The sequence below is a fragment of the Sceloporus undulatus genome, chromosome 2 (assembly GCF_019175285.1).
Source record: "Sceloporus undulatus isolate JIND9_A2432 ecotype Alabama chromosome 2, SceUnd_v1.1, whole genome shotgun sequence".
Taxonomy (NCBI): domain Eukaryota; kingdom Metazoa; phylum Chordata; class Lepidosauria; order Squamata; family Phrynosomatidae; genus Sceloporus; species Sceloporus undulatus.
In genome coordinates, this window is record NC_056523.1 from 243,862,970 (window position 1) to 243,890,413 (window position 27,444).

A 27,444-nucleotide genomic window follows, 5' to 3' on the forward strand; every position below is an offset into this window, starting at 1 on the left:
GGTGTCACTGAACAAAAATAGGAAATAATTCAAAAGGGCATTGGAGTGCCAATTATTTTCAAAAATATTTTGAGACCTTGAACAAATCAAGCCTGAACTCTCCCTAGAAAGCAAGTCGTCATAAACTGAGGCTGTTACACTTTGGTTGTGTCATGAGAAGACATGACTCCCTAGAAAAGACTTTGGACCTTATCACATGGAGGCACTTATGTGGGTAAAACATTGCTGAACTGTTGCAGATGTGTGAAGGTAGGATCGTCCATCGCACTTCTAAAACGTTATCAAGACTTCTCGCTTTCCTTCCGTTGACAATGCGTTCACAGGGAAGCCATTTTTTTAATATCAAGATATCCACTATTCAAAAAATGGCTTCTTTGTGAAAGCTTCATCGACAGAAGGAAAGTGGGAAGCTCAATGACATTTTAGAAGCATGACGGACAATCCTACCTTTGAGCTTCTGCAATAGTTCAGCAGTGTTTTACCCACATAAGTGCATCCATGTGATAAGAGCCTATAATGCTTGGTAAGGTAGAAGGCAGTAGGGAGAGGAAGACTGCATTCCAGATGGACAGACTCAGCCAAGGAAGCCATTGCCCTGAGTCAGCAAGACCTGAGTAGGGCAGTTGATGATAGGATGGCCTGGAGGTCTCATTCAAACTTGCCCTAAGTCAAAGTTGACTTGATGGCAGTTAACAACAAAAGTTGGGACTTGTTTTATGCAGGTAACAGTCAGCTTGGGCTATATTAAACCATTCTACTGCTTGAAAGTATTTGTGGAGCTCATTTACAATATAAACCCTGATATGTTTTGTATTTATGCCCAAATAAGAACTGAGACAGGACTGGCACTGTATTCTGATCAATTCCAAATAAGCTTAGTTTGATAGGTATCACTGAAATAGTACTCTAACACTTTTTCAGACTGTACCAATAGCAGGTCAGGACTACCTCTCAATATTACACTCTAGTCTTAAGGCTGTTTAACTTTGAATAATTATGGTAAATATGAAAGTAGGCCTTATGAGTGGTATTATCAGTTAAAAGCACCAGGGAAAGAAGATACAGGAATTAGTGTATATAATCATGATTATATATATATATATATATATATATATATATATATGTATGTATATATAATCTAGAAATTTTAGTAAAAATATCAACCCAAAAAACCTGGGTCGCCATATCCATGGGTCAATGTAAGTACTGAACCTTTACTCTTATCAAAACAGGAACCATCCCCTTCTCTAAGTAAAGTGGCAAAAGGTGAGAGTCCATCCTGGGAACACCTAAAAAAAGCACCAATCTCCTCTATTCTCTCTGCTGCAGCACCACTTCTGGCATTTTTGAATGCCTGGGTGGGGAAATAGTGGCATTCTTTGGCATTGTTTTCCTTTGCTATGTCTTTTATATCCTTTGCTACATGCCCTTAAATTTTATGCTTGATTTATCCATGGGTTATATCAAAATCCATAATTCTGCCCCCAAAACCTACCCTTACGTTATACATAAGGTTGACTTATACATAAGTATATATATGCTTACTATACTGCATGCTATTGCACAAGTTAGAATTCAGATACCATTTAACTTAGTTTTGCATTAAAAAAAAACCCACACATCTCTGAAATTCCCTTGCTAAGTGTGGGGATTGAAAGCAATTTGGGGGGAAAATTGGAGTGGGAAAAAGTGCTCTGCTCTGAAGTGTTCCTTCTCTTCCTTAAGTTGCTCTTCTGAATTATACAACAAAAGTCAGGACTTCAGTAGAAGTATGTGTATAAACAGATAGTGACAAACTGATGTTGGAAGTGTGAAGCAGACTGGTAAAGAAAATTGCTTTGCCCTTGGTCCCTGAACAATCAGCACATCTTAAGACTCATTTGCATGCATTCAGACAAGTCAAAGTTCTGCTCTTGATCTGCAATAAATCCACATTACATAAAAATACAGAGTGCAGAACAGATGGGTAAACTTTAGAAGAATAGTTGGGTTAATAGCAGAGATGGAGTATACAGCAGAGTGCAGGAAGTTCCGTTGACTATGTAATTGAAACAAGCATGCCATTTTGCTGCTCATAACGCTCGCTTCTTTGCCCCTACCTAGTGTCAGATAAAAGTAAACCCACACAGACCATCAGAGTTGTGTGGTTTTATTGGTGTCCTTTCCAGTCATCCTGGACAGCTGCAACAACCCCTGACAGTTGTCCATGCCAGCTGAGGCTTATGGACAGTGCCAGGCCTCCTTGCCCTGTGATACTTTGCACTTGCATGTAAATGTTCAGGCTGAGATGGTTAAATCTGAAGAAAGGAATTTAGTCAGTGAACATTAGAGAGTGCAGAAGGTCTTTTAAGTGGACAATGGGACAGTGATGCCCTTATCTATCTATCTATCTATCTATCTATCTATCTATCTATCTATCTATCATCTATCTATCTATCTATCTCATATTACTAAGTAATGATTACTTATTTCTCTAAATGTGTTTCAAGAGTAAGATTTTCTTTTGGTGGGCACTGCAATCTATTTGCTGTATTATCCCATTAATAGTGTGAACCACCTTCAAAGTAATAGTGTGAACCCCTTTCAGTCCCTGCAACCCTCAAGTATTCTTGTGAACACTGATGTCAAATAGGCCAGTGGGGTGGTGGGATGGGGCTGGCATTTTCATTCCAGGGCATGGTATTACTGTTTTGTTGTTTTGTTTCTCTATACAATGGAAGCATAGTTGTTATTTTTAATGGCTTTTGCATGTATCCTAATTTTGCTTTGGTGGTTTAACTAACCTCTGCAACCCTTTTTTTTTTTCAGAATAGAACATCATCCAGCATCTTCTATTGTTCTGTGCTCCTTCAAGATCAGACCATATAATGAACATACAGTACTATAAATATTGTAAAGTTCTGGAACAATATGTCCTGACATAAAAAAATGCTGGCTAAATGGGAGAACAGCTACAATAACACAGCAATGACAAAAAGAAAAAAAGCAGCAGTGGATGCAAATACTCAGAAATAATGAGATGAAGACGTAGCACAGAACAAAGAACACAATATCAGTTCTGCTCTTATTTTCACCTTGTCATCATGACATTTTAACAGAATTCCATAAAATACATACCTTCTAACTTGATGTGTGTAGTTAAAAAAATAAATATTTACTATTCCACTTAATTACATTCATCCTGAGCTTGCTCAACTGTGCTAAAAAGCCTGTTTAATAACAGGAGACCATGTGACTACTTATTAAATAAATTGTTCCCTTTTCCTCATGCTGCTATACAAAAGGCATCTCTTTTCTTCCCTTGTTGAAAATATAAACATTTGTGGCACTATAAGTTAATACAAAAAAGAGACTGGTGAACTGTGAGAGTGTTCAGCTAATTTCTCTTTACCATGATTAAAGAGAGGTACAGAGATGTGAACAGGCTGGGGAGAGTTAAGGACTGGTTTGCTTTTGGTTTCAGTAGAATAATACAAAGATGTACTTCATCAGCCATCACAAAAATGGTACTGATGTAAAAGCCAACAGAATCAAAATGGAAATACCATCTTTGTATACAGTTATTTTGTTTATCTGTAAAAAACAACACAATCTATCCCTATTTCAAAGGCAGATTTCTTAATTTCTTTACCCATTTATGCATGATATCATAAAGGTTTTTTTAAAAATAACATCTCTATATTTTTTCCACCCACCCCCCTACCCCCACCGAGTGCAATTGTCAACTAGGTCAAGATACAGTACTTGACACTGAGATTACAAAGTGCTAACTTGACAGGTGGCAGCTGCCAGCTGTTGCTGACATATCACGGTCTGAAGTTACTCCATTCTGCCAAAGAAAAGAGCTGGAGAGCAGACAATTCTCCTTGTCACACGCTTGCTACCTCTAACTGTGCTTGCTCTCAAAGCTATGGAAGGCACCTGTTCTAGAGAGTCTTCTCATGGACAAGGTGTCCCCTCTGTTCTCTGGTTTGGATGACTTGCTCCTCTGGAACGTACTTCGGAGGCTTGCTGCATTGCGCTGCCTATCAAGTTTATCACTGATGGAGTAGCTTTTTCGGGTGTGTGCATACAATAAGTTGGATTCATCTGCAGAATAACTGTTCGCCCGTTCAATTTTTGGAAGAGGGATATTGTTAGGCAGTGTTCTAGATGTATTGCTTTCTTGAGATGACAAAGAAACCACTTTTTTGTCTTTGGCTTCAGTATCCTCATTATCAGAGCTTGGGTGACTTAGTTCTGCCTCCCTCTCAGGGTGGCAGCATCCTAAGTCATCTATTTTATCTCCATGATTCCCAGGGAAGCTGGCTCTTTCTGCAATGGTTTGAGGCGCACTGACACACCTTGTGTCTATGCAGTCTGTGATGCTTGTGTACTCTGCTGTTTTGACTGGCACTCCAAGGCTGCTGAAATAGCTCCGAGAAGGCGAGAACATGAAACTTTGAGATTTGACGATGGGCGCTTCATCCAAAAGAAATGGCGATGTGGCCAGGTATCGGCTGCTTTTAGATCGCTCTAAGGTATGGTATAAGGGAGGGTCAGATTCCCATGGATTTTGGCTTTCTGTGACTTGTGAATAGTCTGAAGAAAACACCCTTGTTTCTATTGAAGAGGCATCTTCATAATCAATACTCCTGCCTGAAATTCTGTCAGCAGGAGAACCACTGATGTAAGCACTACTTGAGAGGACGCTGGAAGCTATCTGAGCTTGAAGAGCTGGGTCTCCCGTCCCTAGGATATTTATCGAACTGTCAAGGGGTTCTATTACAGACTGCAGCTCGTCCATAGCAGAGACATAAATGTCTATGCAAGAGGAAGGCCTTCTGGAATCTGGGGCAATAGACAGAGTGCTTGTAGGCACTAAGGGTACTTTTTGCTCTTTTGAGACAGAATGAGAGCTACTGGCACGATGGAGACTCAGAGATCTTTCTTTAAAAATGCTTTCAAACTTTTCCAACCCACACTTGTCTTTCATATTCACTGCATAAAAGGAGTGACTTCTCAAGCGGGGTGTTACTGTTGGAGAGGTTGGTGACATTGACTCCTCCCCTGTGGGATCAATACTCTCTTGGAGTTTGTAACTGTTTCCTTCTTGGCTGTTGAAGCTACTCTGTCTGACAATGTAGGCTGTGTCAGTGCAATCAGAGGATGTTCGAGACCGCACCTTAGTGGCTTCTCCTCTGTCTAGGCCAGTTAGCTTATCTAATGCTGTAGCCATTCGCCCTATCATGTCTTCCAGCTGAGCAAGCCGGATGTCTACGGTTTGAAGTGAAGCCTTCATACAGTGTTCTCGTTCATTCACTTCCTCTAATCGCATGGACATATTCTCTACCCTATATAAGGAAAAGGAAAAGTGAGAAAAGCAGAATTAGTTTCACACATAGCAAGCAAGTTAATTATTGATCATCAAATTACTTATTGGATACCATTAATAATCTATTAATGGTACCCAATAACAATAATAATGAGAGTAAGTGTGAGTGTGTGAAAGAGAAACAGATGTTTCCTTAGCTTTGATAATCAACCTAATGGAATACCATATCTACTTTGCTGAAGTATCCCAGGTTATTTCATTTCAAGAAAATTTAAATTTTACTTTTAATCATTAGTACTTTCTCTAAACTGTTATAAATATTCCACTTTAAAAATAAAAATGAGATATCTTTTATCAACTATGAATTAAAATAATATATTGTTTTAGTGTAGTCTCTTTGTAATGTAAGGAGATATTTTTTTTGTAAAAAAAAAGCTAATAAAGAAAAAATGTCCAGTAGACTAATGTCAGTTTATAAATTTGATTTTTTTAATATTTAGATGGATGGATTTCTTATTTCTGACAAAATATATATCTTCTAAAAGACATATCAAAGTTACATTGAAAAACATTCAAATTCTAATTTCATACTTGGGCTTCACATTTAGATTCTGAATATAAGATTTTTGAAGCCCTTGGGTGTAAGTGATACAAGTACTGGTTCCTCCATTTTTATATATTAAATTAGGGTCGGGACCATGGGGCCTTCCAGATGTTGTATGAGGGCTGAGAAGAGCTGAAGTCTGACATCTGATGGGAATATATTCTCCATCCTTGGACAAAATATTGAAAAGACCAGATCTATGAAAGGCAGTGCAGTCAGCCCTCCATATTGTCTGGGGTTAGGGGTGCAGGATTCCTAGAAAAGTGGAAAAAATAATTCTAAGCCGCCCTCCAAGCCATATTTAACACACACAAAAAGTATGATTCACAGATTCAATCAACTGTAGATGCCTTTGAGGCAGCTGAGTTCCTTTGCAAGATAGAAGAAGGTGGCTGGCAGGGCTTGCTGCCACCTCTACTGCTGCCCTACGCCATTTTTAATAGGGACTTACACGCCTTGCCACATATTCACAGACTCTCAGTCTCATGAGGCTTGTAGTCCCTATTAAAAATGACACAGGGCAGCAGTGAAGGAGACAGAAAGTAACTGGTGAATAATCTGCAAAAGTCAAACCCACAAATGTGGAGGGGTGACTGTAGTTTGTTTAATTAAAGTATATTCTATACACTGCCTTGGATTCCATATTGGGAGAAATGTGTGATATAATTTAAATAAATAAGTCTAATGTTACACTGCTGCACATCTATCTCCTTGTTTAACAGCTTTTTCCAGCATGCCCAATGGCAGCCAGATGAATGCTGAGTGTAGCTCCATCCATAGCCCAAACATTAGCTGCAGGAGGCAATAGGAAAGCTCCCTCTATATCTGTCATCCTATGACCTCCACCATCCAGGACAGCCTTCAGGCATAAGGATATTGAAAGAGCCTAATACTCTGTCAGTATCAAAGAGAATCTTAGCCTAAATTTGCACACATATTGGAGTATTTGGATACATGTAAAGGCAAATGAGATGTTTGCTCGTAAAATGAATTTATTTTTTCCTAACATAGTTGGGTGAGAGGGGAATTCTTACAAGGAATGGAGCCCATGGGAAGGGAGGCATATTTCTTTCCTCCTTTGTGCAATCAGAAGCAAGCCCCCTTTCCACTCCTGTATAGCTAAAATGCTTAGGAGAAAAGTATCTATTGGCACTAATGGGAACATTTCTCTTAAGCTTGCTAGCTGTCAGCACAGGGGAGATTTTGGTTTCAATCAGACTGGGGTGAGGAGGTAACCCTTGTGTCACCAAAAGTCTTTGCTCCATCATGCATCTGCACTTAATGAAGAAAAAAATGATATGTAACTACATGCTGTGTGTCAAATGAATATCAAACGTGGCTAGAGAGCATCCTTTTGTGGGATTATATTTTGCAACCTTTATTTTGATACACTAATTAGTAAAAATACCATTCATTTTGTAGTATAAATAATGTTGATTTTGGAAATTTTCATGTAAGTTCTACCAACTTTTGATTACTTCTAGTTTCAAGACAATATTGTCTAATTTGTGGACAGTAAGTATGTGTTACTGTTTAGTTTCTAAACAGTAGAATTAGTTATCTTCGTGTCATTATCCATTAGCTATCATCATAAGATACTGTCAATTTTGTCTAGTGTGTAGAATACTAAAGAACATTTTGCAGCTGTTTTCCTACAAAACAGAAGGTAAAAAGGTAAAGGTTCTACCCTTGACATGATTGTCAAGTCATGTCCAACAGACTGTGGTGCTCATCTCCATTACTAAGCGAAAGAGCCAGCGCTGTCAAAGACGACTCTGTGATCATGACTACACAGAACACTGTTACCTTCCCACCGAAGTAGCACATATTTATCTACTTGCACTTTTACATGCTTCCGAACTATTAGATTGGCAAAGGCTGGGATTAGTGACAGGAGCTCACTCTGTCCCATGACGCTTGGGTCGCAAATTGCCAACCTTGCGATTGTCAGAGTCAGCATCTTAACTGCTGATCCACCACGTCCCTTACAAAATGACAGGGATATTCTAAGACAGACAAAATTCAAAACATATACAAAAATTATCCACCTTTCAGAGGTAACACGGATTCTCTCATCATTAGAAGAGTTGAATCTATCATCTTTTTCTCTGAAATATTCTTCTATGCATTGTTCTTCAAAATCATGAACCTTCTTCAGTTCATCATCTGTTATAAAAAGCTCTGTGCAAGACATATGAGGCAAAGACAAAGTAGCAATTAATTAGCTATCTTTGTAAGATCCTGCCCATTTTGTGGATTTAAAAGTGCATCTCCCATCCCTTATCTGATTGGGGATCATTTTAACAATTTCCAAATTTGTAACCCTACATGAACATTGCAAGGGTCATATTTTATGCATGACATTATGGCTTTGATTTTATGTTACAATCTCAAAAACAGTTTTGTATAGACTGTCAGGATTTCTGTAGAAGTCTCAGTAGCATTTGATTTGATGACTTGGGCTTTGTCTGCATGGGCCAAAAGGCTTGTTCCCTCCCTGACTCCAATTCTGGCACAAGCACTCCAGATGATGTCTGGCATGTTCTGCACCAGAACTGGGGTATACCATCTTTAAAACAGTTTTTAAAAAACTACTTGTTACTACGGATCTTCCAGGAAGTTCCAGAGCCCTCTATTCCCATGCTATAGCATCTGACTTCCCAGGCATCCTGCTGAGCTGCTCAGTGCATCTGCTGCCACTGCAGATCATTTGCTCTGAGTTCAGAACAAAGCACCCAGCCATGTGATCGAGGCTGGGTGCCTCATTCTGACCCCAGAAGGGATTGACTGGTGGCAGATGCTCTGGGCGGCCAGTGGGATGCCTGGGCAAACAGCTGCTACAGCACAGGAATGGAGGGCCAGGTAATGGGGAAAGACTGTTGCAGCTGTGGGGCCAGGATACTCTGGGCTGCCCTGGAATATCCTGCCCTGTGCACACAGGACCTTGGTTACTTACTTCTACTCCTCGTTGTGTTCCACTTACTATTCAACTGATACATCTACTCAGTTCAACCTACCTTATTGAGCACATTGAAAATTAGCACTTGTGTTCTGAATTACACAGGTATCTCTTATCACAGTTGCTTGTGTGTAGGAGCACTATCCATATCTACTCACACACTAATGAGACCCCTAGTGATGGTATAACATGCTCTTTTTGCATTGCGTTATATGATCAAAGCCAAACACTACTCAGCTGTAGGTGAGATGTGAAGGAAATTACTGTAAATCACTCTATGTGGAGTTGCCTTTGGCTATATGGGGGTAAGAAAATTACAACTGGTTCAGAAAATGGTACCAATTGAATTAGGCTATATTCGGCATATAACTCTAGTTCTGTGGCAATGTTGTGGATTCCCAGGTTGCTTATAGGCCCACTAAACTGTTGGTGTTCAACTTGAAAGCCCTACTGTATTTTAAGAACTACTTTCTCCCATGTAAAGCTATCGGTGTAGTTTACTAAGGTGATCTTTGGAAACTTCCTCTGTATTTCCAAAGCAATGGGTTTCTGTGTAGGACAGAGTTTTCTCAGCAGCATATATATTGTAAAACTCTTTCCTGGGAGAGGTATGCCTGGTTCTTTCCATACTGGGTTTAGATAGTGAATCAAGACGAGTTTTGGAGGTCATTTGAAATAACACTTGAAAGTTTCCCCATTTAGTTACTACTTTACTGCTGCAGTTGTTGTGGTTGTATTTATGTTGTCATTTCACAGGTATTTTCATGTTCTGTTTAATAGTTTTATACATTCCTGACTGGAGAGGGATCATTGTTGGAGTACATGGTTTGCATGCAGAAGATCTCTGCCATCTTGACACAACTCTCTTTTACACTACCTAATTGCTGCATTTTGATAACACTTTAACTGCCATAGCTCCATAGAATCCTGGAATTTGTAGTTTCTTGAGGTATTTAGATTTCTCTTCCAGAAGAGTTGTAGTGTGTTGGGTGTGTATGTGTAAGTGTCTTCAGGTCACCTGTCAACTTAGAGTGACCCCATGAATTTCATAAGGTTTTCTTAAGGCAAGCAATATTCAGAGGTGGTTTTGTCTCAAAGATACTACAGGATTCCTTTAGATCTCTTTATCATAAAATAGATATACTGATTTTCTTGCATATCTCAATCTAAGGTTTCTAAGGTTCATTTTGCATGTTATATTAAGGAAATGGCTCTCACCACAATGCCAAATTGTGCAGGCATTTCCAAACATGGTTAGCTGGATATATGCACAGTAATAATCATTACAGAGTTTTTATCATAGAATCATAGAATTGGAAGAGACCACAAGGGCCATCCAGTCCAATGCCCCTGCCATGCAGGAAATCTAGATCAAAACATCCCCGACAGATGGCCATCCAGCCTCTGTTTAAAAACCTCCAAGGACTCCTAGGGAGTTTGTTCCACTGTCGAACAGCCCTTACTGTCAGGAAATTCCTCCTAATGTTGAGGTGGAATCTCTTTTCCTGTAGCTTGCATCCATTGCTCCAGGTCCTAGTCTCTGGAGCAGCAGAAAACAAGCTAGCTCCCTCCTCAATATGACATCCATTCAAGTATTTAAACAGGACTATCATATCACCTCTTAACCTTCTCTTCCCTAGCTCCCTAAACCAATCCCCAGCTCCCTAAGTCATCTCAAGTCATAACAGTTTACACACAAGTTGTGCTCTTATGCTGATGCCCTTGTTATCATCCTTAGTTGTTCTCTAAAGTGACAGAAACAGACAACTAAATCTGAGTATGTCTTCCAGACTCCTCCTGCTCCAGATCTGTGAAAGATTAGCTGCACAAAACTTACTCAGCCCATAGTCTGTTTCATCTGGGTCGGTGTCATGTTTTCGCCATCTGCAGCATATGTGTTGAAATATCATAGTCATGTGGCTGAAGATGATTAGTGGAGGAGGCAAGACTGGTCTTTCATGGAATGTCATGATGAGCTGATACCTCTGAAACTTCCATACTTGGTTAGATATAGATTTAACTTCAAAGAATGTGTTGCTGAAACAAGAAAAGAGGAGACATTGGCCTGTGATAAGTAGAACTACCTCCTTATGGTGTAGCCACACAGCGGAATGAAAACAGTTTGACACAACTATAACTGCTTGGACTCTATCATCCTGAATCCTTCCGTCTGGGATTTGTAGTTTGGTGAGGCACCAGAGCTGTCTGACAGACCAGGCTAAATAGCTTACCAAACTACAAATCCCAGGATTCTATAGGAAAGAGTTATGACAGTTAAAGTGGTGTTAAACTACTTTAATTCAGCAGTGTGGCTACACCCCCTAGATATCATATGTAATACTGAGGCCATTACACACATGGCACAGCAGAAAACCTGAGTGTATATGTAGTATGGAATGATAACCAGTCCTGACTCTTTCATAGATTTATTAACATACATTCAAACACTTCTTTGTCTCATTTTAAAGTTACATTTTTAATTGAAGGCTTTGCAAAATTGGGGTACATAAAAACGGGTTGCATTTATAGAAAGAGATGAGTAGCTATCAGAATAAGGCAGAAGAACCAAAAACACCAGAAATATTCATAAAATTTCTCAAATATATTTGGTCTATCTTCAGTTTATCAACTCATATTATCGTATTAATGTGGGAATTAGAATAAAACTATTCCTTGCCATGTCACTAAGGGCCCTTTCACATTACTCAGTTATAGCAATATGATCCCACTTTAACTGCTGTGGCAACTTCCCATTGGAATCCTGGATTTGTAGTTTGGCAAGGCTCTGGCTGAGAACAGTAAACAGTTTCTCTAAGCTACAGATCAGAAGATGGATGGAGCCATGGCAGTTAAAGTGGAATCATAGTGCTATATCTGTGCAGTGTGAAAGGGCCTGGAGATAGCACAAGATGTCTGGAGCAGGTAGAAAGGGCCCACATAGAGCCCTTGGAAAAGCATGTTACAGGTGGCCTGTGGAGAGGTTCAGGCCTGAGATGTAACATGCCACAAGTAATAGTTTTACTTAAACCATGTTATGGAATAGTAAGGGGATAAGGATGTTCCTTCCGCAAAATAATGTCATGACTATCAACACACTTTTGGGGGTGTAATGTTTATGCATTGCATGAAAATTAACAATGTTATCAGTAATTACATTACTTTTATGCAGTACATATGTTGGCTCATTACTGGGGTAATATTGGGAGGGGTAAAATGACTTTGTGGGCATTTAGGTCACTTCTCCCATTTTAGGCTATTTTCTTTTACAGATGGGTTCCCCCCTCCCAAACCCTCATAAACTCATCATCATCATCATCATTGTCATCGTCGTTGTCAACATCATCATCCCCCACCTCTCCCCAAGTCAGTGATGGTAATGAATTAGGTTTGGGGGCTTCTTCAGAAGTTGCATAATATATTACTTTTAAAAAGTAGTCTTTCCAGTTCTAGAGGAGTTGTACTACAGGCTTCTCTCACGTGTGCTATCATGGTAATGTGCAATAGCTGTGTGGCTGCATTTCTAAACCACTGATGTAAGCTAAGAGCCCAATTTCATATTAGATTCAACCTGACACCTTTTGAAGACAAACGACCAAAACAAAATGGTTTTGCTTTCCATGCTGTAATTTGCACTGTAGAAATAATGCACTTTGACAGTGCTTTAACTGCCTTGGCTACTGCTTATGGAATTCTGGGATTTGTAGTTTGCTGTGGCACCACAGCCCTCTGACATAAAAGGCTAAATATCTCACAAAACAACGTCCCAGAACTCCATAACATTGAGCCGTGGCAGTTAAAGCATTGTCAAACTGCATTATTTCTGCAGTGCAGATTGGATCCAAGACACAGCAAGCAGGATTAGTTCCAGGTTTCAGGAAACCCGTAGCAAAGAGTTGTCTGTGAGCTTGGCTGTGGCCCGCTTTGGTAGAAACAGAAGAAGGATATAAGTTGCCATTTCAAATTTCCCATAATGCCCCACAGTGGCATCCCTGTCCTGGTATCACCTGTTGTGCGTGTATGTGGGGGGGGGGGGGGGCGGGGCTGCGGGGGGGGGCTCGGGGGGGGTGTGCTTTGGGCCCCCCCGCCCTTTCCCTCGGGGGGGGGGGGGGGGGGTGGCAGGGGGGGGGGGGGATACGCTTGGCCTCCCTTGAGTCTGCATTGTCCCTCTCCTCATGAGGAGAAGGATGGAACAGCACTGAGGGAGGCCCAATTGGGTGTCACCTCTCTTCTGGGGTGTCACTTGGTGTGGTCTGCATGACCTGCAATGAATGCTTGCCATAATTTTGCTCCAGCTTATTGTGGAAAATTGAAATGCAGCCTCCACTTCTTGGGAGGAGAGCCCAGGGTAGAGGTAACAATGGTAGGTCTTGCTGGGATGGGCCCCTGTTTGCTGCCCAAGGAAGCTGAGCTCTGGTGCTGGTCCTTTAATAACCTGCTGGATGCAGGCATCCTCTCTCTCTCTCTCTCTCTCTCTCTCTCTCAGTTTCATCACTATGCAGCCTTTTCCCCCAAAGTGGGACCCAAGGTGGCTCCCCAAAAGAATTTAGCAATAAAAATGTAAAAACAATTAAAGAGCACTTCTAAAATTGAGCAGCAACTTGGCTCACTCTCAGCTTGAGAATGTGAAGTTCAGTTAAGCATCAGAAAGCAGGTAGCAAAAAAAAAAAAAAAAAAAACACAAAACAACAACAACAACAAAAAAAACCCCAAAAACAACAACCCAGAACTTGGAGTATTATTGCAAAATGTTAATGTCTTAGTGTTACCTGTCTTCTTTTATTTTAAAGCAACATGTTGCTTATTACTTACAAATGAGTCATCTCACACATTAGTAGCTTGTTGCTAACATGTTAATTTTTAGAAATTATTTTTTCAAAAAAACCCAGAAGATGTAAAGCAGCCCAAATCTCCCCAAATACATTCAAATATAAATAAAATTATGCATCTTGTTTTAAACTGGGCAACACTTCAACAGTTTCCTGCATCAAGCCTATCTTGGCTTTGAGGAAGAACTCTTGGCCAGATCTCTTCTTCCAGAACAATACTTTCAGAATTATTCAGAAACAAAAGATAATCCCATTTTTACCAATGTGTAAATTTCCCTCCTGGATTACCCTACAATAAATCTGAGTTGCTAATCATGTATATGTGCCACTAACCCTATCAACAACTATAATCCCATTTGATTCATTCCGTCCATGACTATTTTCCTACCATGGTTACTACAGTCAGGGCCAGAATATCAGTGGTGCAATCAGTGCAATTGTTCCAGACTTCTCACTTGGCAGGGACCCCCTGATAAAGGTGAAAAGGTGTCACTTGCTTTCTCTTCAAAAGCTCCCAGTGTTCCTTTGTCATCAATATTTTGTGAGTTAACTGAGTAACTGAACAACAGAAGCATTGGATCAGGCTGGAAAAGGGTTCTCACAAGGAAAAAACCCCAACAGCCTTGTGCTGCTTTTTATTGTGATACTTAATTTCTGTGCTACTGCTCCAATAGTCCACACACATGCACAAAGGGGGCCTATTCTGGGAACTGCCTCAAGGGCCCCACCATCTTAATCTGACCTTGTCAACAGTCACTGGATTTTTACACAAACAGACACATATATAATGTTATGAAACTCACTTAAAAACAGCAATCAGCAAGTTCACCAGAAGGATGTTTGCAACCAACAGGTAGCAAGCCATTATGGCGGGAACAATCCATGCTCCTGTTTTGCAGGGAGGCAGCTGGATTATTTTACCATCCTCTCTGGTTTCATTTTGACCACAAGGAGCTAGGAAGAAACAGGGAATGAGAGGAAGGAAAAAATGAATCCTAATTTGCAAAACCTTTAAGAGAGGTTATTAAATATTTAAGCATATAATCTATTTCCAAAAGCTTAATAATCACAACGGGTTTACCTCCTTCCCCTCCCTGCACAAAAGATTGGATTACCAAGATCAAGAGCTATGAAAATCTTTGACACAATTCCTACTCCTGTGGCTACTGAATGTTATATCTTTTGATAGTTTCTTTAAACCAGTTTTCTGAAAAATGTGAGGATGTCTTCAGAATGAATGGCCTCGGCAGGCATTTCTCTGTTTCTAGAAATTTACTGTACATTGTCAAAGTACACTCAGCTAAACAGGGCATGAATTGATTAATACATTTGTGTAAAATTTATTTTCTCTGTTAATGTTTAACTTTTTTGATAACAGGTAGGTACTGCAGGAGTAACCATCAAACAAGTATAGTATAAAACAAGAAACCATTTGAGCGTGTCAGTATGCAAGAATAAGATTCAAAGAAAGGTTGCACGATTTTATTGGCACATTTTTTTCATACTGTTAAGGACTTTTGACAGTAAAATAACGTGAAGCCAGAGAAGATACAATCAGATATTTATAGAATCTGATTCATGTTATATAGACAACATAGCAGATACTTGAATTTATTTTCTACTCTTACATTCATTTGGGAGGGAGGAAAGGGGAAAATGGAAAGGGTATAGGGTATAGGGTTCTCCAACTTGCTAGCAAACTTTACTTCCAGCTGTGAGTTAATGGTGAAAATATATAAAGAACCACAACATCATCATACAGCCCAAACTGATGAAATGAATAAGGAAGCCAGTGCTTAGGAAACTTGTAAGACACAGAATCCACTTGATACAATCTTAGCTATTGATGCAGGCTTGCTACTACACAGCAAGTATAGCTTGCTGCTGAATGGGTGTGAAAAATGATCAGTAACAAACATATGATATTTAGTCAATTCCCCCACTTCAGCATCTGCTTGGTAGAAATATAAAAGCACAGGTGAGTGGTGAAACAGCTCCATTGGGGCTTCAGAATCCAGACAGCAAGGAAGTATGAAGGGGGGGGGGGGAAGTAACACACCAAGAAACCATCAAATATGAGAGATGGGAGAAAGCACAAGGGCAATGGTGAGGTCAGTTTTGCACCACAATGCTAGTTTATTTAGAAAAGGATTATGTATGTATGTGCCTTCAGGTCAGTTTATGGTAACCCCATGAATTCTACAGAATTCAGGTGAGGAATACAGGTAGTTTTGCTAGTTCCTTCTTCTGAACTATAGCCTAGAGCACCTGGTATATGTTGGTGTCTCCCATCCAAGTCATAACCAGAGCTAACATACCTTAGCTTCTACAGGATCTGGTACTTCAGGATATTTAGCCCACTAAAATAGTTAATATAGTGTTATTTGCTTGTTTCCTTGAGACACTTCCTGCTCTTTGTTCTTTGTCCATCCCATCTTCCTTGTATGTCATATTATTCATGTTGTTAATTTGCTTTTTATTGTTCAGAGCTAAGCTACTCAGGGAGCTTTCTAGCTAAGGAGTGGGGTAAAATACTTAAATGACTAAGGGCCCAAACAGATGTTCCTTTTAAGCCACTGTCCAAGCCTCCTCGGAGTGTAGTGTTTTTATGCCGCACATAACAATGATGCCCAGAAGCTGCCCAGAAAATGGACAGTTGCCCATATGTGGGCGGCTTCAAGGTACTGCGATGCTGAGGAGTTTATATGTTGCACATTGCCAGAATGGCTGTGGAAGGGTAGGAAAAGCCATCTTTTCCATGGCTGAAAAAGGACCAGATCTTTGCCCCTCCTTTTTCGGCTGGCTTCAGGGTGGATTTGCCATGGCCCCAATCCGTCTTCGGAAGGGGTGGCTCCAAGCTACCCCTTCTGCCCCATCTCTTTTGCCCTTAAGTATGTAAACCAACTCTGAAGCAAGAAAAAGCTTAGTTTCTTGGCACCTTTTTCACATGCTGCATCTGAATGCTTTGCCACCCACTAAAATATTTTAAATCAGTCTTAGACAGCTGTTTAATAGGAGCTTAAAATTAGACTTGAAAATATGTACCCTTAAATGTGTGTTCTAATTACTGAATAGAATCACAATAGCTTTTTGGGCACAACTATCAACTAACAAAAATGAACTGGAAGATTATGTATTGAAAACTGATAAACTTTCACTGGGGGAACCCTTTCCAATGCTCAGATTCACTTCTATAATGGAGGTATAATACCAAAATCTAATAGAAAGGAGTTTGTGAGTCCGTCTCTCTCTTTCTCTGCTATAACTCTCAGATTGTGAAAACTAGCATGCATACAAAGGCTGCCCTAAATTCAGAAATTCCATTCCTATTTCCAGTTACAACACAGACATTGAGTCAGTCAAATTTAATTAAGGCAATACAGTGGGCCCTTGCTATCTGCTGGGGTTTGGTTCTAAAATTCCCCATGGATAACAATATCTGTGGATGCTCAAGTCCCATTAAATATAATGACATAGCAAAATGGTGTCCCTTATAAAAAAAACCGTGGATGCTTGAATTTGTGTATAAAAAATCCCTGTATAAGAAAGGCCGACTGTACTATCAGTTCAGTATATCTACTCTAGTTGTAACTAGCAATAGGATTTAGACTGTAAGATATAGGGCTTTGTTGTGGTTAATGGCTGAAACAAAGATGTTGAAACAATTTTTTTTGTCTCTTCCAAGCAAACCCATGGTAAAGCAATGCATTCAAGCAATATTACACTAAGGATCAGTGATAGTCAGTATAAAAGGTGCCACCTGATGGCAGTAAATTAACTCTCTTCAGCAAGGATGGCCCTACCCTTAGGCAGGGTAAGGCAATCACCTCAGGCCATTAAACAGCCGAGTTTCATGAGAATACTGCAAAGTTTGTTAATTTGTTGTTCTAGGGTCAGGGAGACATGGAGGTGTATGTGGGTTTTCTGCCTCTGGTGCCAAATAACTTGTCTAGTGTTATTGTGCATCTTGATTTGATGGCAGCTGAGGATGAGAGGAGAAGGGAAGCACCTTTACCTGCTCTGCCTCAGGCAGCAGAATGCCTTGTCAGTCAGCCTGTCCTTCTGCATCAGGGGCAGAATTCTGTGCCCAGTGCGTGCATAAGCAAATGCACTTGCTAACATTAACTTGTCCCACACACACACAAAGAAAATTCCCTGCAGAGAAAATTTAAAGGAGGTAATTTTTGAATGACATTTTATTGCATATTTGTTGAATTAGTTTCCTATTTCAGATTGCTTTTAGTGTTTTGAGCTGTAGTTGCATTTTGGGAATCCAAGATGCTGGTCTCACGATCAGCCTAATAAACCATAGGAAGGTGTTTACTCAGCCTTCAAATTAACACATTTTGAGGTATAATATTTCACAAGATACACTCCTATTAGATTTTTTTCCTGAATGCACTGTATGGAAAAATCCTGATTTTGTTGAAGGCTATGTTTCTCAGACATTGTAGGCCAATGTTTTTCATTGCAGATGATACGTTGATTTTTTAGAAGTGGGAAAGAAAATTAAAGAGGAAGATTGACTTTCTATTGTGTCACAGAATAAGAACATTTTTAGAACTTTATTTATTACATGGATTCTTAGGCATTCTTGTCTCACAATTGTATCCTTACATCAAATTTGCAAAGTATATGTGGTTGAGAAACACTAATGTCACTCAGTGAGCATTATAGCTGAGGTGGAATATTTGAACCAGATCTCTTTGGTTGTAGTTAAACACTTTGAACATTCAATCCAAGATTTTGGGAAGGGGAGGGGGTCCAGACTAACTGTCACCACCTTAGGTACTCTCTCCCACCCACGCACTATTATTTGTAGTGGCTGCCCAGGCAGAAGGGGGGGTCCGTACCCCACAGACCCCCCCCCCCCATGGCTACGTCTCTGTTCCATCATTCTGATGCTCAGAGGAGCCCATCTCCTGAGGTTCTGAACAATTCAGTTATTCTGGGCATTGCCTACTTCTGTTGTATGTCTGCATCAGGAATGATTCTGAGTACTGTCAATAAAGACCACAGAAGATTCAGATAACTTTAAAGCAAATGGTGAAGACATTGAAATAGTTCAAGATTTTTCATACCTTGGCTCAATCTTTAATCAGTGGAAACAACAGTAATGAATTCAAAAGATTAGGACTTGGAAAGATAGCTATGAAGGAACTGTATACTAAAATTAGAATGGTACAAGACTATTGAGAATCCAGAACTCACTAGAAAAGACAATAATGCTTGATAAGGCAGAAAGCAGAAGGAAGAGTGGAAGACTGCACTGCAGATGGTTTGATTCAATCAGCGAAGACATGGCCACGACGAGTCTGCAGGAACTGAGCAGAGCTGCTGAGCATAGGATAATTTGGATGTATCACATTCATGGAGCCATGCTGAAGTCGACTCAAAGGCAGCTAACAACAAGCTGTTACAACTTATGACAAGTGGTGGCCAGTGGATCTCATATTAGTGGTGTGGTGAATCCTCTCTGGTTTTTAGTTTACAAATTTAAAACAACTATCCAAGGTGCTGAATCTATTTGGAGATAGTTCCTTTAAACTTTCAGACTATTATTAGAAAGCAGATATGGCTCTCAAGAGCTGGTAGAAATGTAAAGAATAGCCACATATTTTATTATCCCCTTTGGGAAAAAAATCAAAACAGATAAATTTACCATCTTTCAATAAGACCGGGGTGGGGTGGGGTGTGGGGGGAGAGATGCTCTTTTGATTTCAGTTTCAGGGGGATTTTTGCCTTCCTGCCCTGGTTCTTAAAAAGAAAGCTCTGATTTATGTGCCAAAAAAGGGATGCACTTTAGGTATGCTTTCACAAAAACAAAAATCCTGAAATATGAAAAATCATATGAGTGAAGCAAGCCAAAACTTTCATCTCATATGTCTTTCCAACATAGCAGGTCTCTGATCTGGGAGGTGGTACTTTGGGCTCATAGAAATCTTCATTTTAAAAATTCTTTATGGAACACCAGTGGCTGTCCCATGGCACTTGAGCATGCTCTAGCAATAGAGAGCTTAGCATTTGCAGAAACAGACCATTGGAATTTAGCAACAATAAACATACAAAACCATAAAGAGAGTATTTTATACTTAGTCCAAACTCTGATGTTTTTCCCCTTAAAACTACAAAAAGCAGAGTAGCAAAAGCAATTAATCAAAAGTACATTTCTGGTCATGGAACAGGATCAAGAGTAAGAAAGACTGTGGCTACATTTACCCATCCACTTTCTCACTTTTTCCGGATTTAAAATTTCACTTGAAATGATTGCTAGCCAAGGAAGATTTATCCACCATTCTTTTGGATAGATAGCCTCTCACAGGGGATTTAAAATGGAATTAATTCAGTTTCTTTCATGAACACAGTTTACTAGCTTGGAAATAATTTTTCAGTCCTTCTCGCCAGAACTATTAATAAGGCTTTGGATACCTCCCTCCTCAGTCTTGTACAGCTTCCAAAAGCTACCCTACTCCTTCTCCCAAGATTTATGTAGTGGGCATTCATTCTGTGTTGGGCATTCTGTAGTGGGCATTCATTCCGTGTTGCAATTAACGTATACACTGAATATACTGTATTATATTGCCTGCCAAAGTAATTATTTAAAATTTATGACATATGAAAGTTATGAGACACTGGTGTTTTGTTAGAAATTACAGCAAAATTTAAAATTTGTCAGTCTTTAAAAACTTGTCATTATTTTTAGAGTTTCTTTTAAATTATATATCTCCTCGACATTTCCCAGCTTTGTGGATTATAGTATTATCTTCTGTGTTGACTGACCTGCTTCTTGAAACTGGAAAATCAAAGGGCATGCTGGTCTAAAGCCGGGAACAATATTGGTCTGATTAACCATGACATCTTAGACAATGAATGGACATTTATGTTCACACAAATAGTCTCCCTGTGGGTGGGGCCACAGGCCCAGGCATGGGGAGGTGTCCCTGGGCTTCTATGGCGGGGCTTGCAAACAAACGCACGTGGCTCTTTCCTTGCAAGTGTTCAACTCAAACTTTAATTAAGCAGGTGCTTTCAACACAAAACAAACAAACTCAGCCAATACTTCCCCCTCAGTCCTAGGGCAAAGGAAGTATTGCTTCAGACTCCCCTCCTTCTCCAGACCCCGTAGTTATGTAGTCCGCTTCTGGCGTTGGAGTTCTCCGGCCTTGCTTCTCGGGGAACTCAAATTCTGCCATTTCTGGTCCACCTGGTCTGGGCCCGTGCTCCCACCTATCACCAGCCTTGTCCTACCATCGACCTTCCAAGTTCCCGGCTTCTCTCCATGGTGTCAGGCTTCCAGGGTTTCGGGTTCCCCTCCTAAATCACCTTTCCATCAAGGGTCCGGCAGGCGAACCATTGTATGCTTTGAATCATGCTACCTTGCCCTTCTCCGACCACTTCTTCCCGACCTCCTCTTCAGCGGTAAGCCCTCCTCCTGGCCGCCTTTCTCTCTCTTCCTTTAAGGGCTTGGCTCTCCTCCGCCCTTTCCTGGGTTGTAGCCTGCCTGCCCTCTCCTCTTCTCTTGGCCCCAGCTGTCTCCATTCTCTTTCTCGTTGGTCCTCTGGTGCCTCTGGGTCTCCCTGCTCCTTCTCTGCCCTGTCATGCCTCCTCAACCCCTTACACTCCCCCCCACCAATAATTTAATACACAACTTTGACACCAGCATGCTGAAGATACCTAGCTCTATTACGCCTTTCCATCTAACTCCAAGGAAGCTGTTCTTGTCCTAAACCAGTGTCTCACAATTGTAAAGGACTGGATGAGGGCAAACAAATTGAAGCATAATCCAGACAGAGATACTCTTGGTCAGTTGAAAAGAGATCTTGGAATAAGGATTCAGACTGTGTTAGATGGGGTTATACTCCTCCTGAAAAAAAAAGTTTGCAGTTTGAGTGTTCTCCTGGATTCAGCCCTGAGCCTGGTTACAATGGTGACCAGAAGTACATTTGAACAGTTAAAGTTAGTGCACCAACTGTGCCCATTCCTGGAGAAGTTGAATGTGACCACAAAACACATGCCTTGATAACATCTTGGTTGAATTACTGTAATATGCTCTATGTACAGCTTTTGAAGAGTGCTCAGAAACTTCAGTTGTCCCAAAGAGCAGCAGCTGGATTGTTAACTGTGGCAGATTACAGGAAGCATATAACTCCTTTGTTGCAACAGCTCCACTGGCTGCCAGTCCATTTCCAGGCATAGTTCAAAGAGCTGGTGATGACCTATATGGCTTGGGTCCAGGCTATCTGAAGGACTGTATCTCTCTTTATGACCCTATCACAACTCTAAGATCTTCCGAGAGGCCCTTCTCTTTGCCTTGTCACTTCTCAGCAAGTTACTTTTTAAAAAAATGCCATCAGGCTTTTAAGGAACTGACTGGTGTGGGCTTTTAATGCTGTGCAGTGATGTTTCAAGGCTTGTATATTGTATTTTAATGAATTTTAATGATTTTAGTGTGTAATGTTATACATTTTATAATTTGTTTAATTGTTTTAAAAATAACTTTTATATTTATACTTTTACTGAATATTTTGCATAGCTTTAATTTATACTGCTTTAAATATGCTTTGAGTCTCATTATTGAGCAAAATGCAGAATCTAATGAATAAAATAACAACAGCTTCCAAGATTTGTAACACTACAGTGTCCTGTTGTGTTATTGTTATATGGGATGGGAATTATGCAACCTTCCAGATGTTGTTGGACTGCAGTGTTCAGCATCCCTCACTATTGACTGTGATGGTTATACCTGCTAGGAGCTACTGCCCAACAACATTTGCAGTACTACATGATTCCCAAACCTGGGCTAAATCCAGTTGCTAGTCTCAACTAGAGTAGACCCACTGAATCAATGGGAGTTACATAACTGCTGAATTACCATGAAATCATTGATTCAATGGGTCTTTTCTAACGAATACTAGTATTTTAATTTAGCTCCCTGGTTTATTCTCTGATTAAAAAGAAAGATAAGAAACCATGGCTTGTAGTGAGAGTAAATCACAATTTATTAGTTTCAGCAAAATGGAAAAGGCTGATTTAAAAAACACTAAAATTTTGGTATATAAAAGATAAGGAAAGAAAAGAAGAAGAGGAAGAGAAAATATAAAGGATCAATGTTTGTTTTTCGCTAGAATATATGGTTTACCAGGACCAACATTGCAACATCTGGACTGGGTTGCTGCAAAGAAACTACCAAGGATCATGTTAACGGCCTGTCTTAACCCAGTGGAATTACTGACTTTCCTTGGAACAACAGATTGCCATACAAATCACCAGCTGCTTTTGTCATGTAGCAGGAAGGGTTAACTCTGAGAAAAACAAGTCCAAACTCCGTTTGCTCTCATATAACTGGTTTGTGTTTCTAGCCACTGTTTGTAGGTAAGACCACCAGAAAGCATAGAAAAAGATGCTTGGACAGTATTTTTGTGTCTAGATGTGGAAAAGCATACAGAATCTTATTACATAGTTTCTTAGTATGAAGAAGAAATGATAGCTTAAAAACACACATCTGTGCATTTGCAGTTCTAAGCATTATTCTCCCCTATAGAGTCAGTACAGCATGTAGTCCTGCAATGTGCTGTTTTGATAAGCAACTATGTAAAATACATGACAGGAAACATTGGAAAACATGGTTTCTATCTGGTTCTGTTCAGTCATGCTATCACTGTTGTCTCCAGAAATCTCCAGTTTCTACCCTTCTGTGTCATGTTCATTTGCCCTGTTTTCTTTTATCTTCTTTTTGTAGCTTTGCATCAGGTTCATTCCCTAGTGCGTGTATGTATGTATGTGCCTTCAAGTCACCTGTTGACTTATGATTATGGAAACTACATGAATTTCATAGTGTTTTCTTGGGTAAGGAATACTCAAGTGGTGGTTTTGTCAGTTCTGAAATATAGCATACACCAGCCAGTATTCATAGGCAATCTCCCATCCAAGTACTAACCAGGACTAATCTTAGACAGGATCAGGTGCCTTTAGGATATTTAGGGCTCTTTATTGGTCACCTAATGACAACCATCAGTATTAATCTACTTCTGCGACTACTTCAGGGTGAAGCAACTACAGAGTATAAACTGAGAGGATACCTACATACAAGCCTCTTTCTCAAGCTTTCTCAATCAGTACTTACAACAGTACTGATACAGATGTTGCTCATTTTTTAAAAAAGGTATCTTATGTGAGGATTTGTGATCTGTATAATTTTTAACATCTTTGCCTGATGAAGAAGCCTGTGAAGCTTAAAATGCTTGAATGATGTCTTTTGTCCATTTTGGCTGGGCAATAATACAATAAAGGTATTGCTCTTTTGTGGACTTTGTATGTTATTATATTTTGCTACATGGGTGGCTGAATATGTTTCTTGAGCAAGTGAGTGAATGACTGTAGCTTCAGCCATTTTCAATGTTGCCTACTGCACATGTCCTTAAACATGTTTCCATGGAGGACTGCAACTCCTAGGCTTATATGAAGAAGAACTGCTAGACCTGATCCCATTCCCCACCACCACTCTCTTCTCCTTTTGTGTCGTGTCTTCTTAGATTGTAAGCCTGAGGGCAGGGAACCATCTAACTAAAAGATTGTATGTACAGCGCTGTGTAAATTTACAGCGCTTTATAAATAAAGGTTAATAATAATAATAATATATCATGGACTAAAGAGGGATAAAAAGTTTTGGAGCAAATTATCAACATAAATCAACCAATTAGGTTGAGATTTGTTGTTGCTGTTGAGCGAGTGTGGTGTAGTGGTTTGAGCACTGGACTATGACCCTGGAGATCAGGTTTCAAATCCTGGCTTGGCCATGGGAACCCAGTGGGTAACCTTGGGCAAATCACACTCTCTCAGCTTCAGAGGGTGGCAATGACAAACCCACTCTGAAGATACATGCCAAGAAAACCCCATAACAGGTTCACCTTAGGTTCACCATAAGTTGGAAATGACTTTGAGGTACACAAGAACAAAGTATCAAGAAGGTGATAGGGCCAGATGACGGTGTTTATGTGACTGACATATCTGTTCTGCTCCAATTCAAAGTTTCATCAATTGGTTTCTCTTTCAAATCACTACCTGAGATTCTTTTAACTATAGACACAAGAGACTAAACCTGAATCCTTCTGTATGTAATGATCTACCACTAAACTACAATCCCTTTCAAACCCAGGTCCTGAGGCCTAGAAGGCTAGTAAAAAAAATCTAGCATGCCTTACATAATCAAATATCACTTATTCCAAATAATTATGAATACACTCTTTTCTATAAATACATGTCATTCCTCAAATCAGCTCTATAGTCTAAAGAATATTCATGCATATTCAAATTTTCTCCAATCAGAAATAATTCAGGCATTTAGTTATTGACACCCCACCACAACCAAAATTACACAATGAACATGCAGTTGCTTGGAAATCATCATATGTAATGTGATTTCTGTTTCAAAGAGATTAAGCTAAACATGGAACATATACATTGATTGGAGAGGCTGCCAGTTGATGGATGTGGACAGTTAACCTGGCCAGCCTGATGTCATGCAAAGTAACCAAAAACCAAACACCTAAAAATAACTGCTATTTTGCAAATAGTATTTGTCCATTTCTCAAATTCAGGAAAGCATTTTATAACATTTAGGTCTGTGACATGTGGGTTTTTGAAAAGATCCAGAACTTGTTGTCAGCAAGATGTACAAATCAATGCAACTAGGAAAAGCTGAACACAAATACAAGATGTTGTGTAATTGTTTTTAAATAATTAGCATACAGTTCTGAGATGTACTGACTGACATTTGAGAAAGTACAAATACTCTAGAATACTCTGAACAATAAATTGTGGCTGATTTAGCTTAGGCCAGTGTAGAGATAGAGGGTTGTACACTTTGAAATTGTGTCAAAAATAAATAGTGCCGAAATTAATACATACAGTGTTCAGTTTAACAAATCTATTTGTTTGTGTTTTTGGGGTTGGCCTATGATACTGCTTAATATTTTGAGACACTTTTATGTCATATTTGAGAATACATATATAGTTTGATAATTCAATATATTGGAAGAAAATGCTAGATTTTAAGTCCCAGTATAACAGTAGCATTAGAGTGATTTTCTTAAACAACTTCATCTATTTGAGCTCAGACTTTCACCAACCTTTGGGCATACAAAATCATGCTGTGAACAGTAGTCAGACAACTGCTCTGTGTGTAACACAAACATGAATTCCCTGGTTGTTCTGGCAAGCAATTAGCCAAAAATCATGGTGAGTTAATAGGCCCTTCCAAGAATTTGCGTAACACATGAGCTGGCAAACTGCTTTCTGGGTCTGAAATGGTGATGTTTAAAACAGCATAGGGACCTTTTAATTCCCTACAAACTATCAGCAAATCCTCCAAGGGAAGGATGGCACAAATTCTTTTGCAACTTCACAATTTCATACAGTGTACCTGATAATGCAGTAATTACTTTTGCAGATTCATGCGAAGTTCAGTTATCAGTAACAATGACCAGTAACAATAATCGAAGTGGTAATTCTTTCTTAAAATAGATTTCTCGGTGTAGGGCAACAGCATCTGACACTATGGTAAAAGGCAACAGCAGCCACAATAATTTTTAACCCTTTCTCTTCACTTGCATGGTTCTAAACTACAATCAGCACATCAGATAAGTAAAACCAATCCACTGCCCCATTGCCATGGAATGAGTTGCACTATGGCAGATTCTTAGTACAACATCAATAAATGGCCACTTGTAGAGGAACAGACATATAAGAAAGGAAATCCTAACCTCTGTGACTTTCCTTTGTCCCCACACTTCCTTCCATTATCATAGCTATGGTCTTCCTATGTCCTCTAAAGGATTTTGAAATATAGGAGAAAAAGAAAGATGGAACGAAGCAGAAAGCTAAACTTAGGAAAAAAAACTCAATGAATGCCAGTTTTAGTTTGGCTTGAATGCCCTGCTATTGTTGAAAACAGAAAATCTGCAAGAAGTGTCTTTTCTGGGGATAGTACTATACGCTTTTGTACAAGCATCCATACAAGCTTCTAGAACATTTCCTTTCATGAGGGAATATTTAAACAGAAGGTTAAAGTGAATACTAGTGTAAATGAATTTATGATAATCTAGATGTGAACATCTGGGAAAACCAAACTGTTTCTTTTTACATTCCATCTTCTTGAATTCTGTATGAGGATGATCTGTATCACTGAAGAACAGACATTCCTTAAGGATGTACCTGGGATGTCACAATGCATCTAAGAGCACAGATGGAATGGTTTCTTTCTAACAACCACTGGAGCAACTTCTCACTTTTAAATGCCACTTATGTACATTCAAGTGGAAATGGTGAGTTAACAAAAATCCTCCCGCCTTCCCCTCTGTATTAAGGATGGCATTCCTGCTCTCACTGTTGCATTCCTACAACTGCATGATTTCACAGTAGTACTGATCTGCTATGGGTTGTTATACTGGGTAGCACCAAGAGGATTCATAAAATAGAATACTAATGTTTGCAGATGGCCAGGCAAATAAATTCTTAGGACAACATACAGTGGTACCCCGGGATACGAATGCGCCGGGTTACGAATTTTTCGGGATACGAAAAAATCCCATAGGGATTTATTGCTTCGGCTTACGAAGGTTTCTTCGGGTTACGAAAAAACCGCGGCGCTATTTTCCGCCACCGGAGGGCAGCAGAGAGCTATTTTTCCATTAGCGCCTATGGGAATTCGGCTTACGAAGGTATTTCGGGTTACGAAATTAAC

At 39.7% G+C, this 27,444-nt stretch overlaps 1 protein-coding gene across 4 annotated transcripts in view; it reads right to left on the reverse strand.

The window, feature by feature from the left end:
* Nucleotides 1-1,462: 1,462 nt before the first annotated feature.
* The window catches only part of LOC121922110 (transient receptor potential cation channel subfamily M member 3), a 459,242-nt gene continuing 433,260 nt past the window's right edge, over nucleotides 1,463-27,444 (reverse strand). For all 4 annotated transcript variants that reach the window (XM_042451065.1, XM_042451064.1, XM_042451067.1 and 1 more), the window contains 4 exons: nucleotides 14,507-14,657; nucleotides 10,715-10,914; nucleotides 7,967-8,099; nucleotides 1,463-5,333 (listed from right to left, as the gene is read on the reverse strand). In XM_042451065.1, coding sequence (XP_042306999.1) covers nucleotides 3,887-5,333; nucleotides 7,967-8,099; nucleotides 10,715-10,914; nucleotides 14,507-14,657 — 1,931 coding nt within the window. In that variant the 3' untranslated portion in view covers nucleotides 1,463-3,886. The remainder of the gene's footprint in view (nucleotides 5,334-7,966; nucleotides 8,100-10,714; nucleotides 10,915-14,506; nucleotides 14,658-27,444) is intronic.